Source organism: Rana temporaria, chromosome 6 (genome assembly GCF_905171775.1).
Source record: "Rana temporaria chromosome 6, aRanTem1.1, whole genome shotgun sequence".
Taxonomy (NCBI): domain Eukaryota; kingdom Metazoa; phylum Chordata; class Amphibia; order Anura; family Ranidae; genus Rana; species Rana temporaria.
This window is the reverse complement of record NC_053494.1, coordinates 54,175,012-54,189,803: the sequence shown is the minus strand read 5'-3', so window position 1 is coordinate 54,189,803 and position 14,792 is coordinate 54,175,012. Positions and strand designations below refer to the sequence as shown.

At 41.7% G+C, this 14,792-nt stretch overlaps 1 protein-coding gene across 2 annotated transcripts in view; it reads left to right on the top strand.

Annotated features, from left to right (window-relative positions):
* Nucleotides 1–14,792, top strand: part of CYTH3 (cytohesin 3) — a 185,947-nt gene that overhangs the window by 124,752 nt on the left and 46,403 nt on the right. For both annotated transcript variants that reach the window (XM_040356814.1, XM_040356816.1), the window contains exons 8-9: nt 3,767–3,915; nt 10,906–11,017. In XM_040356814.1, the coding sequence (XP_040212748.1) occupies nt 3,767–3,915; nt 10,906–11,017 (261 nt within the window). The remainder of the gene's footprint in view (nt 1–3,766; nt 3,916–10,905; nt 11,018–14,792) is intronic.

The window sequence follows — 14,792 nt, the reverse complement described above, 5'->3', positions numbered from 1 at the left end:
TGTTTCCGTAAAGCTTTTCAGAATGATTATTAGCAATAATTTGTCATATGGGAACGTGGCTCATCGCCATTTGTTATTTATGAATGCAACTGACATTGGCCTGTGATCTGAGTGATTTGCATCTAGAGAATATGTACCACAGACGTCACCCTGATTAACCTGTTTTATTTGGTGCCACGTGGCTTTCACCATTATTACAACAAGAGATTTACTATCACTTATTCCGGTGTAGGATATGTACTGTTTAATTGCACTAGCCGATTTACTGGCTTATATTTTCTTGAAGCCAAACTCCAGGCAAATAGCTTAAAGGGGTTGTAAAGGCAATTTTTTTTTCCTAAATAGCTTCCTTTACCTTAGTGCAGTCCTCCTTCACTTACCTCATCCTTCGATTTTGCTTTTAAATGTCCTTATTTCTTCTGAGAAATCCTCACTTCCTGTCCTGTCTGTAACTACACACAGTAATGCAAGGCTTTCTCCCTGGTGTGGAGAAAGCCTTTTGAGGGGGCGAGCAGGAGTGTCAGGACGCCCACTAACACGCAGCTCATTTCTCTATCTGCAAAGTAGAGAGTGTCCTGACTTGCCTGCTCGTTCCCTGAGCTAATCACATGGTACAAATGGGCTGTCATTGGCCCTGTCTATACCATGTGATGTGATGTACCATGTGATCACTGTGACCAATCGTCTAGCAACACAAGTGTATACAATGAATGGCATGAAAGGAAGCCATTCATTGTTTACAACTGTCATGTGACACTGCCAGCGGCCTGGTATATTGATCAGTTATCCACTGTGTCCAGTGGGTGACAGATCGTGCCACAGTGCGGTCTGTTCTTGGGAGGATGTCATAGGAACAATAGGGTTCCCGCCCGTCTGTCATTTTACAATGACTAGGGTGGGAAGCAGGTAATGATGTACTGATGATTACATGCTTGATGAATTCGATTTTTTTTTCCTTCATGGAGTTCACTTTAAGCTCTTGTGTATAATGTAAATATTTGTTCTGGACAGTATAAGGACTGTCTGCAGTTTAAATGATTGTTGCAAAAAAAATAAAAATATTATAGGTGTTTTCCCGGACTGATAATGCCCCCATTTGGGTTCCTGTCCTGTTCTAGTCTCTGTTTGCATAGCTGGTTTAACTGGCTTATATTTTGTTGAGTGTTCTTCCTTGTCCAGACCTTCCCTGTCCTTGACCCCACTTCCTTGTCCAGGCTGCATTCACACTATAGCGGTTCGTGCACACACACTAAATATATTGTGATGTTGATGCAACCCTTATTTCTTGTCCACGCACACATGCATTAAAACTGACGAAAAAACTTGCAGATTTGATGTGCAAAGACAGGAGTTTGCCTGAGTTTTTTTGCATGTTGAAATCAGTTTGTGTCCATTTTATGTACATGTTTACACCAAATACTGTCACCCCCCCCTCTTAGATCTGAGTCCCCCCCTCTTAGATCTAAGTCCCCCCCCTCTTAGATCTGAGTCCCCCCCCTCTTAGATCTGAGTCCCCCCCCTCTTAGATCTGAGTCCCCCCCTCTTAGATCTGAGTCCCCCCCCTCTTAGATCTGAGTCCCCCCCCTCTTAGATCTGAGTCCCCCCCCTCTTAGATCTGAGTCCCCCCCCTCTTAGATCTGAGTCCCCCCCCTCTTAGATCTGAGTCCCCCCCCCTCTTAGATCTGAGTCCCCCCCTCTTAGATCTGAGTCCCCCCCCTCTTAGATCTGAGTCCCCCCCTCTTAGATCTGAGTCCCCCCCCTCTTAGATCTGAGTCCCCCCCCTCTTAGATCTGAGTCCCCCCTCTTAGATCTGAGTCCCCCCCTCTTAGATCTGAGTCCCCCCCTCTTAGATCTGAGTCCCCCCCTCTTAGATCTGAGTCCCCCCCTCTTAGATCTGAGTCCCCCCCTCTTAGATCTGAGTCCCCCCCTCTTAGGTCAGAGTCTCCCCCAAGTGTCCCCCTCTTAGGTCAGAGTCTCCCCCAAGTGTCCCCCTCTTAGGTCAGAGTCTCCCCCAAGTGTCCCCCTCTTAGGTCAGAGTCTCCCCCAAGTGTCCCCCTCTTAGGTCAGAGTCTCCCCCAAGTGTCCCCCTCTTAGGTCAGAGTCTCCCCCAAGTGTCCCCCTCTTAGGTCAGAGTCTCCCCCAAGGGTCCCCCTCTTAGGTCAGAGTGTCCCCCTCTTAGGTCAGACTCCCCCTCCAAGTGTCCCGCTCTTAGGTCAGAGTCTCCCCCAAGTCCCGCTCTTAGGTCAGAGTCTCCCCCAAGTCCCGCTCTTAGGTCAGAGTCTCCCCCAAGTGTCCCCCTCTTAGGTCAGAGTCTCCCCCAAGTCCCGCTCTTAGGTCAGAGTCTCCCCCAAGTCCCGCTCTTAGGTCAGAGTCTCCCCCAAGTCCCGCTCTTAGGTCAGAGTCTCCCCCAAGTCCCGCTCTTAGGTCAGAGTCTCCCCCAAGTCCCGCTCTTAGGTCAGAGTCTCCCCCAAGTCCTGCTCTTAGGTCAGAGTCTCCCCCAAGTCCCGCTCTTAGGTCAGAGTCTCCCCCAAGTCCCGCTCTTAGGTCAGAGTCTCCCCCAAGTCCCGCTCTTAGGTCAGAGTCTCCCCCAAGTCCCGCTCTTAGGTCAGAGTCCCCACCTGAGTCCCCCTTACCTCGGCAGGAGGTGGAGAAAGTCTTGACACACTGCAGACACACACTGCTTTTCCCAGTAGTAAACAATTCTCTCTCCTCTCCTAAAACAACTACACTTCCTGTTGCATGCTCTGCATGAGCATTTTGGTGTGACATAGATAACTATTTTTGTTTGTTTTCTAGTGCAGAAAAACTCAGGTCTCTGCACATGGTTAAACAAGCCCTTACACCAAATTATTACTGTTATAAGCAATCCTAGTGTGTGTGTATATAAAAATAAATCTTGATCACCTCCCCTGAGTAGTATTGTGTGACTGTGGTAACACTGTATTGCTCTGGTCACAGTATTAGAAAAAAGAAAATCATAAAAAAAATATAAAAAATCTTTTTTTTGTTTTACTTACGGTCATAAAATTATTTTGTAAAAGATTTATAAATGTTTTCCTTTTAAATGTTCCTGTAGTGCAATTACACCAGTCAATGAGCCCTTTATGGAAGGTAGACAGTCCAAGGTATTTAGTAAGAGGCATGGCGAGTTTTTTGAAGTTGTAATTTTTTTTGTCAACATTTTTTGAATAATCAAGAATTAAAAATAGTTTTATTTTTTTTCAGAATTTTTTTTTTTACATACTGTCATCAGTGCCGTACAGCATCTTCATATAAGTGGTGTGCTCTGCAGCCTCAGCTGCACTGAAGATGAATGGACAGGAGACAGAGGCTCCTGTTCGTTCATAAACTGAAGCATTGTAAACGGTCAATGTTGATGTGGGAATACCTAATGGGGGGGGGGGGGGGGCTGAAGGGTGCGAACACAATAACTACTGCTTGTGGCTATAGCTGGCGGCAGTAATCAAAGAAAAATGAAAACACAGGCTGGTTGTACCCAAGTTGATTGATGGATCAACTTGGGTACGATCAGCCTGCCTATACATGCCGGTCCCTGCTCAACTGGCCGAATTTCGATCAATGTATGGCCGGCATAAGAGTCTATTTCAGGAGTTAACATTTGCAGTCCTATCACGTTTCATGTTAAAATGCCCATGCACCTTCTTATGGTTTAATTATCTGATTTTTGCTGGTAGACGTTTTCCATTTTGGAAATGTGTACTCACTACTGAGCTTTTCATTAATGCTGGTCTTTCTTCTATATCAGATACATGCTACGTCCTATCTTTTGCCATCATCATGCTGAACACCAGTTTACATAATCCCAACGTAAGGGACAAACCGGCAGTAGAGCGATTTATATCTATGAATCGTGGAATTAATGAAGGTGGAGATCTTCCAGAAGAATTATTAAGGGTGAGTTTTACGTAATATAAATAAATATTGGATTATACTGTATGTGAGTTGTTAATTGCATGCAATGTGCTGCTGAGAAACATTTTTTTTTCATCTTGTACACTACTCTTTAAAGTGGAACTGAGCTCAAAAAGTGAAGATTTGAAATGCTATTGTGAACTTTTAGAAGTGTTAACTGCACCTAAGGAGTACCCTGAACAATGTACTTTGTCTGGAATTCCTCCTGAAAAATATTGGTGCACTTCCTGGTATGTGAGGTTGCCTAGGCACTCCTGTTCCTATAGCCTTATAGCTGTATGTCTGCAGTGTGAGGCCTCGTACAAACGGTTGTGTGTATGTTTTTCGTCAAGAAAACTGTTGTGGATCTCGACGAGAAAAAAAGGGAACATGCTCTCTTTTTTTCTCTTCGGGAGTCTCAATTTCCTCGTTGTGTTTCTGGTCAGGCTGGTTTACGACGAGAAACACATTCGTGTGTATGCTTAGAAACCCGCGCATGCTCACAATAAAGTATGAGACGGGAGCGCACCTTCGGTAAAAGTAGCGTTCGTAATGGAGATAGCACATTCGTCATGCTGTAACAGACTGAAAAGCGCGAATCGTCTCTCACCAAACTTTTACTAACACGTGGTAACACGAGATTAGCAAAAGCAGCCCCAAGGGTGGCGCCAGTGAAATCGAACTTCCCCTTTATAGTGCCGTCGTACGTGTTGTACGTCACCGCATTTGAGAACGACGAGATTTTGTATTGACAGTGTGTATGCAAGGAAAGCTTGACAAGATTCTCGCCAAGCCTGACAAAAACCTCGTTGAGGAAAACAAAAAAAATTTTTTTTACGAGATTCTCGGTCGTGTGTACGAGGCCTCAGATCAAAGATACTGTGACTGGCTGCTAATCTCTAGAACATTTTTTTTTAAACTAGGGTTTCCTCCAGAGGTTGCTAAAGGGGTTCCTTGAGCAGTGAGCAACTTTTACCTTTTAGATTCCCATTGATACTATTGATCTGTAAGGAGGGTAATTCTTCCCAATGACCACGAGTGTAAGGTGCATTCTTCCCACTTATCATCACACTAATGTATCTTGAGTTGTAGAAATAGTAATTTTTCCCTGAGCCTAGAAAGGGTTCTTCTGTGTTTAAAGTTTGAGAAATGCTGCTCTAGAAATTTGGAGTGAGAATTGGTGGTGTCACTGCTGTGCTGCTCATTGTTCTTCTTGCTGGAGGCTCTGACATAAGGGAACAAATCCCTTCCTCTACCAAGATGGCCGCCTCCACACAGAGACACATCACAGAACAAGACATGTTTTGTCAATAATGGGGGAAAAAAATTAGAAGCTAGGAACTCGCTGCCAATATTAGTGATTAGTCCTTTACCCCGTCTGCCTTTTTTGAGCACAGCTTCCAGAATTCAGTTCTTTGTGAAATATACTTAGAAACCCTGTAACAGGATTTCGCTTTTTATTTTGAACTCTTGCAACAGTGGAGAAATGCCACTTAACATTTGTTCTTAAAATGTTACTTTTTTGCAATGCAGGTTTTGTGGAGATCTATGAGTGTCCTATTTCCCGAAATTTTTTGTCACCCAGGAAACAAAAAAAAAAAAAAGTTGACCACATCCATCAGGGAAAAATGTAATCCATTATAATTCTATATTGCTGCAAGTGTTTAAAATGAAAAGCGAGGTCTGGTGCCAGGATCTCTTCAAAGATGTCTTTTAAAGCAGAACATAACTGTGTATCTGAGCACCACAAACGGAATACTCAAATTTGTTTTTAATATTTAAAGCAGACTCACTTCCATGCATGTCTCCATGCTTTATTTTGTTGAGAAATCATTTTGGAAAACAACACCCTAGCTTTTCTAGGGGCTTCATGCAGCATTTAAGGGAATTCATGTAGCATTTACTTCTGGAATCCATCTACCCTTAGCTCAGGTAGGAGGGGTGTGCTTAGCAGAGAAAGACCATCTTCCAGTTAGAAAAAAAACTGCCTCTGGAGGCTCCTTGGATGTATGACATCGTTTTGGCTTAAAGCTGTTGTAAACTTGGAAAACCGAATACAAACAGAACAATGTGGCAGGTAGAAGGACAGCCTGTCATCTGTAATTCTCCCTGCTCTACTGATTAAAAAAAAAACAAGAAAATGGTAATGCCACTCCCCTTCTGCTTTGATTGACAGCCTATATAAGGAGACACATGCACACGTCTTTGTGAAGGGGGCGTGTCTTATGCTGCTCTGCACCTCACTGTGACAGAGACCAGAGCCGACCAAGTTGACTTTCCCTTTCCTCCACTCTCCTCTGGATCTATCTAGGTCTGGTGCTCAAATTTTTTGGGGGGGCAAAAAAAACAAAGAAAAAAGAACTGCAAAGTACTTCATGAGATTGGTTGGAGGGTTGTTTTTTCAATTCAAGAAGTGATCGCCTCTAAGAAGTTCCTGATCTTAGGGCATGACCACCAAATATGGAGGAAAGTGCACATCCCCTCCAGAACCGGGAATCCGTGCCTGGAAATATCTGAGCCAGGTGGGAGGGAGTTCTTCTACCATCTACTGAGGAACTTTGCGATCGACAATGTTGCAATCACTCATTGATCTCGTACCATTAAGCTATCTTCAGCAGTCTGGCCAATTGATGGCCGCACTTATTCCCATGCTCGTAGAAACGCATTTTGAATTTCAAATTCTTTGTTCCATGCATTCCAAATTCCGTGCGTTCCAAGTTCTGTGTTCCAAGTTCCATATGCCGTGTATCAAATTCCTTGTTTCGAAATTCCAAATTCTGTGTTCCATATTGCGTATTCTGTGTTCCAAGTTCTGTGTTCCAAGTTCTGTGTTCCAAGTTCTGTGTTCCAAGTTCTGTGTTCCAAGTTCTGTGTTCCAAGTTCTGTGTTCCAAATTCCGTATTCTATATTCCGTATTCCATATTCCGTGTTCCAAATTCCGTATTCCATATTCCGTGTTCCATATTCCGTGTTCCAAATTCCGTGTTCCAAATTCCGTGTTCCATATTCCGTGTTCCATATTCTGTGTTCCATATTCTGTGTTCCATATTCTGTGTTCCATATTCTGTGTTCCATATTCTGTGTTCCATATTCCGTGTTCCATATTCCGTGTTCCATATTCCGTGTTCCATATTCCGTGTTCCATATTCCGTGTTCCAAATTCCGTGTTCCAAATTCCGTGTTCCAAATTCCGCATTCCAAATTCTGCATTCCGAATTCTGTATTCCAAATTCCGTGTTCCAAATTCCGTATTCCGTGTTCCGTATTCCAAATTCCGTATTCCATGTGCTGTATTCCAAATTCCGTGCTCCAAATTTCCGTATTCCATATTCCGTGTTCCAAACTCTGTGTTCCAAATTTCATATTCCGTGTTTCCATTTCCGTGTTCCAAATTCTGTCTTCTAAATTCCATGTTCCGTGTTCCAAATTCAGTGTTCTAAATTCCAAGTTCCGTGTTCCGTATACCATGTTCCAAATTCTGTATTCCGTGTTCCAAGTTCCGTGTTCTAAATTCCATGTTCCAAATTCCGTGTTCAAAATTCTGTGTTTCAAATTCAGTGTTTTGATTGACAGCCTATATAAGGAGACACATGCACACGTCTTTGTGAAGGGAGCGTGTCTTCTGCTGCTCTGCACCTCACTGTGACGGAGATCGTAGCTGACCAAGTTTACTTTCCCTTTCCTCCCCTCTCCTCTGGATCTATCTAGGTCTGGTGCTCAAAATTTTTGTGGGGGCAAAACAAACAAAGAAAAAGGAACTGCAGAGGAGTTCATGAGATTGGTTGGAGGGTTGTTTTTTTAATTCAAGAAGTGATCGCTTCTAAGAAGTCCCTGATCTTAGGACATGACCACCAAATATGGAGGAAAGTGCACATCCCCTCCAGATCCCCTCCTATCTTCAGCAGTCTGGCCAATTGATGGCCGCATTTATTCCCATGCTCGTAGAAACGTATTTTGAATTTCAAATTCTTTATACCATGCATTCCAGATTCCGTGTGTTCCATATTCTGTGTTCCAAATTCCGTATTCCAAGTTCTGTGTTCCAAGTTCCGTGTTCTGTATTCCAAATTCCGTATTCCAAATTCTGTGTTCCGTGTTCCAAATTCCATGTTTCAAATTCCGTATTCCAAATTCCTTGTTCCGTATTCCATATTCCGTGTTCCGTGTTCCAAATTCCGTGTTCCGTATTCCAAATTCCTTGTTCCAAATTCCGTGTTCCAGTGGCGAATGTGGAGGAGGAGGCCACAATTGGTTCTAAGGCCAAAAATGGGCCATAGGGGGAGGGGAGGGGGGCAGTAATGGGCGTAAGGGGGGAGGGAGGGCTGGGAGGGAAAATGGGGGGGATGAGATGAGTGAGGGTAGGGGGCAGGTTGAGGGGGAGGGAGGGGGGGAGCTACATCATTGATGTTACAAGAAAGAAAGGAAAAATTTTGAGGCAGACAGGCCAAATGCGAAAAGCATAGAAAAAAGGAAAAAAAGACAGGATGACAGCAATAAATGTTTTTAACCTATAATGTTAGAGGATTAAATACTCCCACCAAGAGGCATAAGATTTTAAAAGAGCTCAAACACTATAGAGCGGATGTAGTCTTCTTACAGGAGACCCATCTAACCCTGGAATCAAATGTAAAATTATTCTCCCCTAATTTCCCGACATGGTACTACGGGGATACTATTTCAAAGAGAGAAAGGGGAGTAGCAATAGGATTCGCCAAGAAAGTTCGGTTCACTTTGGAGGCTAGGATGACGGATATAGAAGGGAGATTTCTCTTCCTAAAAGGTAAACTAGGCGAGATGGAATGCACTGTAGCAAACATCTACGCCCCCAATGTAAACCCTACTAAATATTTTAATTAAATCTTTGGAAAATTTAAGGATTTTTAGGGTGGGATATGTGATCTTGATGGGAGATATAAACTTCTGTATGGACTTGGTAGTAGATAGTACGTCCCGGGTACAGGGGACAAATAACGCACAGTTGAAAAAGATAAAACAAAAAATGTACAGTAATCAGATGGTAGACATTTGGAGGATAATGCATCCAAAATTACAGGACTACACGTTTTACTCCCCTGTACTCTAGGATAGACTACATTATGGTAGACCATAGACTGTTGGAAAGGGTCATAGAAATTGCCTCACTCATAGAAATTGCCTCACTCTCGGATCATGCCCCTGTAAGCATGAAAATAAATGCCCCTGGACATCAAAGACAACCCTATACCTGGCGATTAAACAAAGAACTAATCTGAGATGAGGAAGGATTAGAAAAGGTGAAAAGAGAACTAGAACAATATTTCTTGATAAATTATACTAAAGGGGTATCAGGGGCAACTCTATGGGAGGCACATAAAGCCTATATTAGGGGGATTTTGATTTCGGAGGGGGCAAGGAAGAAAAAAGAGAGAGGTAGGAAACTTAATACTTTGACTGGAGAAATATTTAAAGCCGAACAAGAGCATAAAAAACAACAGGGACAACAACAAGAGCTATATCATAAATTGGTAATGAAAAGAGACGAACTTAAAAAACTTATGGAACAAGAGACTAAAAGGGCACTAAATAGTATTGCGAAAAAAAGATCTATATGGGGAAATAAATCCAGTAAAAATCTAGCAAAAATGGTGCAAAAGAAAAAAACTAGAAATGTTATAGAAAAAATCGAATTCTGTATTCCGTTGTTCTAAATTCCAAACTCCTTGTTTTAAATTCCAAATTCCATGTTCCAAATTCCGTGTTCCCAATTCCGTGTTCGGTGTTCCAAATTCTGTGTTCCAAATTCCGTATTCCAAATTCCATGTTCTAAATTCCAAACGCTGTGTTCTAAATTCCATGTTCCAAATTCCGTGTTCCATATTCCGTGTTCCAAACTCTGTATTCCATGTTCCGAATTACGTGTTCGAAAATCCAAATTCCATATTCCGTTTGCCAAGTTCTGTGTTCAAATTCCGTGTTCTAAATTCCAAATTCCATGTTCTAAATTCCGTGTTTCAAATTCCATGTTCCAAATTCCGTATTCCAAATTCCGTGTTCTAAATTCCAAATTCCGTGTTCCCGATTCCGTGTTCCCGATTCCGTGTTCTAAATTCAAAACTCCTTGTTTTAAATTCCAAATTCCGTGCTCCAAATTCCGTTTTCCGTGTTCCAAATTCCGTATTCCATGTTCCAAATTCCGTGTGCCAAATTCCATATTCCGAATTTTAAGTTCCGTGTTCCAAGTTCTGTGTTCCAAGTTCCGTGTTCCAAGTTCCATGTTCCAAGTTCCATGTTCCAAGTTCCATGTTCCAAGTTCCGTGTTACAAATTCCGTATTCCAAGTTCCATGTTCCAAGTTCTAAATTCCAAATTCCATGTTCCGTGCTACAAATTCCGTGTTACAAGTTCCGTGCTCCAAGTTCCGTGCTCCAAGTTCCGTGCTCCAAGTTCCGTGCTCCAAGTTCCGTTTTCCGAAATTCCGTGTTCCAATAAGTACTAACTATGCAAAGTTTAATACAGTGATTTTCCCCCTCTGAGCTGTTGTGTTCCCCACCCCCCCTCTGAACACTCCAAATAGCACTCTCTGCCATTGGCTGAGAACGCTTATTGGGAGTCAGTCAGCTGTTGGTTTTCCAGCATTCTCAAACGACAGAAGCTGGCCAAACCGACATACACACAGGCGGAATGTTGGGCCTTTTTTTTTTTTTTTTAATGTCTCCTGACTTTCGGCCCGTGTGTACAATCTGATTGTACAATCTCCTTTAGATCTACCAATCAATTATGTAGTGCAAGAGCTGTCTGGTTTGACACTAACTGAATGATCTTATTTGGGTTTATCCTCATATTATAGTTTTGGTAAATATAAAGGATAATGTAGAAAGAATGTGAAATCACATGGTTGCTATTGGCAACATCTTAATTTTTTGGGTTGTAATTGTTCACAATTAATATTGTTATTTTTCAATTTGCGTTTTAGAATTATTAAAACAATTACTTTGTTTTCTATTTTTCTCTACAGAATTTGTATGAAAGTATTAAGAATGAACCCTTTAAAATCCCAGAAGATGATGGGAACGACTTGACGCACACGTTCTTCAACCCTGATCGAGAGGGCTGGCTCCTGAAATTAGGTCAGTTGAATGACAATGTGTGTGCGCAGATTTTTTCTGTTGTTTCACATTCTACCTTCACTTGAAAACTACCGTTTAGGTCTTTTTTTCTCCTGAAGGATGTCATGTAGAGGCCAAATACCTACATGGCTGTTTTCTAGTTTCAGTTTCTAGCAAACTAAAAATGTACTTGTAACTTTTTGAAAGCCTCTTTCAGGTGGAGGTGCACTGACAGAATACGTTTTTCTAATATGTAGGTTAATGAGAATGTGTAAACTTTACTAATATATTTTATATGCATTTATTTTATTATATATTTTATTAAGATGTATTTTTTGTAGCAATATAATGTTTTACACTTCCAGCTTTATTTTCCTTTCATTGAGTTTAAAAAGGAAAAAAAAAACTCACAGTTGTTCTGCCAGTGGATTTTGCACGTGTTTACTCTTTTATAAAGGAAGCAGCAGCTCATTTACAATGTTGAATTATATGTTTCAGACATCTTCTTTCCTCACTAGAAGCTTGCCCTCAATCTGGAGATTGTTGAGTTAATTGAAGCAAATATAGAGGCAGGCGATTCATGCATTGCTAAGCTGCTCGATAATTATCTCAGCTCATTACATTCCAAGCCACAGTAACAGAGCTCAGCACTTTGACTTGCAACAGCAATAGTCCAACATCACCAACTCACACTAGAGCAAGAGGACCATCTATTTACTGCTCACAATGCAACACCTTAGCTTCGGGTCTAGAACGTGTTTTTATTACATTTCTTGGGCATTAACTTTCTAAGATTACACCGTGGGTGAAGTGTGGTTTGTAGTTAAAGCTTTTATAAGTTTTATGCAGTAAAGATGGAATACATTGAACAGTTAAAAGTCAGTCTTGACCCCCCGTGGGTGAAGGAAGGGTCATGTTCAATTTGCAATTGAGGTATCTGGAATGGTGAGGTTGTTTTCTCTGAATTTAACTCTTGCCATTTTTTGGAGCTGTACTGGACAACCTCTATTTACATATTTAAAGCTTAATCATCAGCTCATAATTTTCCTATTCATCTTCCCTGATGACACCCTTAACCTGAGAAGATCCTACTTACCTAATTGGATAGAAATGAAAGGATTTGAAAAGTTCTGCACTATCACACCTTGTTTTACTGCCTCTAAAAAAAAAAATTGGTCACTTTTATTCCTATTACAAGGAATGCAAACATCCCTTGTAATAGAAAAAATGACAGGTCCTCTTAAATATGAGATCTGGGGTCAGAAAGACCCCAGATCTCAAATTTAGACTAAAATGCAATAAAAAAATTGTAATTTGAAAAAATTACAAAAATAAATTGTCCCTTTAAGACGTATGGGCCGAAGTGACGTTTTGACGTCGCTTCCGCCATGCTATGGTATGGATACGGGTGGGGGCCATCTTGACCTCACTTGTATCCATGGCCAGCATGTGAAAGGACCCGATCGCCTCCGGTAAGCGGCAGAGGGCGCGGGAGAGCAGGCCCTCTCCCGCCACCGATAACGTTGATCTTGCAGTGAATCCGCCGCAGAGACCACCATTATCGTTTACAGGACCTGTACTTAAGAGAAACACTTTAGGAGGCTGCCTGGAACTTGCACATTATGTGTAGGTTTCCATCTTTTTAATGGACCTCAGTGCTGTGATTCTTGGGCAAATTTATGGTAAAACATTAGTTCAGCATGACAGTGAGTACTGTGTTGGGTAGAAGAAAAGCATGTTCCACTCCTGGAAGTTAAAGGGGTTGTAAAGGTTCGTTTTTTATTTTCTAAATAGGTTCCTTTAAGCTAGTGCATTAAAGTGCATTAAAGTAAGTGCTAGTTTACTTACCTTTTCCTTCGATTTCCCTTCTAAATGTTTTTTTTTCTTTGTCTGAATTTCTCACTTCCTATTTCTCCTCAGTAAGCTTGCCCCCATGTTCTGACTGGGGGTTAGTCAGCCAGAACAGTTTACTGAGGGGGAACAGGAAGTGAGAAATCAGACAAAGAAAACAAAGGGAAACAAAGGAAAAGGTAAGTGAACCAACAATGCACAAGCTTAAAGGAACCTATTTAGCAAATAAAAAACAAACCTTTACAACCCCTTTAAGGTGACAAAAGCTAGACAACCTGGAGGTGGGATGGAATCATATGCACAAACCTGACTTTGCTTTTTCATTCTAACTTTATTAGTTATGGGATTGTTTAGATATTGTTTTTCCCTTTAATTTTATACCTTTGTCACATGTATAGAACAATTGTGCTGAAAGCTTTGCATACCCTTAGGGGAAAGATATGTATTTGTTATGTAAAGCTCAACTAAACCTTCGGTTTAAATCTGTTTAATACATGGGGCATCCAGGGGCATCAAAATAGGAGGCTTTTAATGTACTATTGTTTGTTTTCTTTCTAAACCAGCCACAGCCCAGGTGAAAAAAAAGCCTGTCCCTTGCCAGCACCTCCCGGACCCTTGCTTTCTGTGTGGAAGCAGTGATCTCATTGCAGAGATTTGACATAGGTTCCAATCAAACACTAAAGGTCTGCAATCAGCAAAGCTAATGACCCTGCTGAATTAAAAGGTCTGGTTCTAACTCCGTATGGGGGCATATCGGACCTCTGTAAAAACATCATTGCTTCCCTACAGAGAGCAAGTGTCCTACTCTACAACGTGCTGGCAGGACACAGGCTTTTTAATCAGGCTGCTGCTGGTTTTTAACAACTTCAGCCCCAGAAGATTTGGCCGGCGGACATCCGCTCCTCTGCCATGTACCGGTATGGCGATTTGTGAGAACGAGCCAGCCTGCCACAGTATAATGATGGTGGCTGGTCGGCAAGCGTTTAATAAAAACAAATTTGTGCACACTTGCACATCTTTTGTTTTGAAGCATCTGGAATGAATGAAGTTAAACTAAAACAGGGATATGCAATTAGCGGACCTCCAGCTGTTGCCAAACTACAAGTCCCATGAGGCATAGCGAGACTCTGACAGCATCAAGCATGACACCCAGAGGCAGAGGCATGATGGGACTTGTAGTTTGGCAACAGCTGGAGGTCCGCTAATTGCTTATACCTGAACTAAAATTTTGATTTGACTTTTAATTATAAGATTGATACCTAGCACTCCGAGATATTTGCCCATGTATATTATCCAGATAAGTTAAAAAACTGACTACGGCAGTACATTCAGATTGCCTCATAAGACCATCAGCTTTGCCGTAAACAGTTCAAGGGTAAAATCGAAGATAACGGTTACAAGTTCACCATGCTGAAGTTGGTCCAGTACAAGACGGATTTTCATGAGTTGCTGTGACTGCTGCACTTTCATTCTTTGCAATTTTTACCTAATAAGGCAGCATATCTATCTGAATGGGTATTTTACTTAGGGTTGTGTGAATGATTCTGTGATGAGGCTGCAGATAGAGAGCAGGCTGGCTTTGTTTTCTTAGTTTTTATGACCATGGGATGAAGAAGAAAAAAACAAGTGCTTGTATATATCCTTCTTTCCTCTACCATTAATAATGTCCTCCCAGCAAGAGCCAACCTGGATAAATTATGCATCTGAATGCCTGGCCATAGCCTGAATGCTCTATGTAATGCTCTGGTCAACATAAGCAAAAGTATTCTGAGCGGTTTAGCTCAGGACACACTTTTAAAATATATGTCTTGGCAAAACTGAAAAATACCAGTTTATCAATCAAATCCAGTAAGATGTACTGTTCTTTTCTGTTTATTAAGTGCGCACCAGCATAGCCTCTTTAATATTGGTCTCCATATAGGACTAGATACAAGTTTGTGAAAAG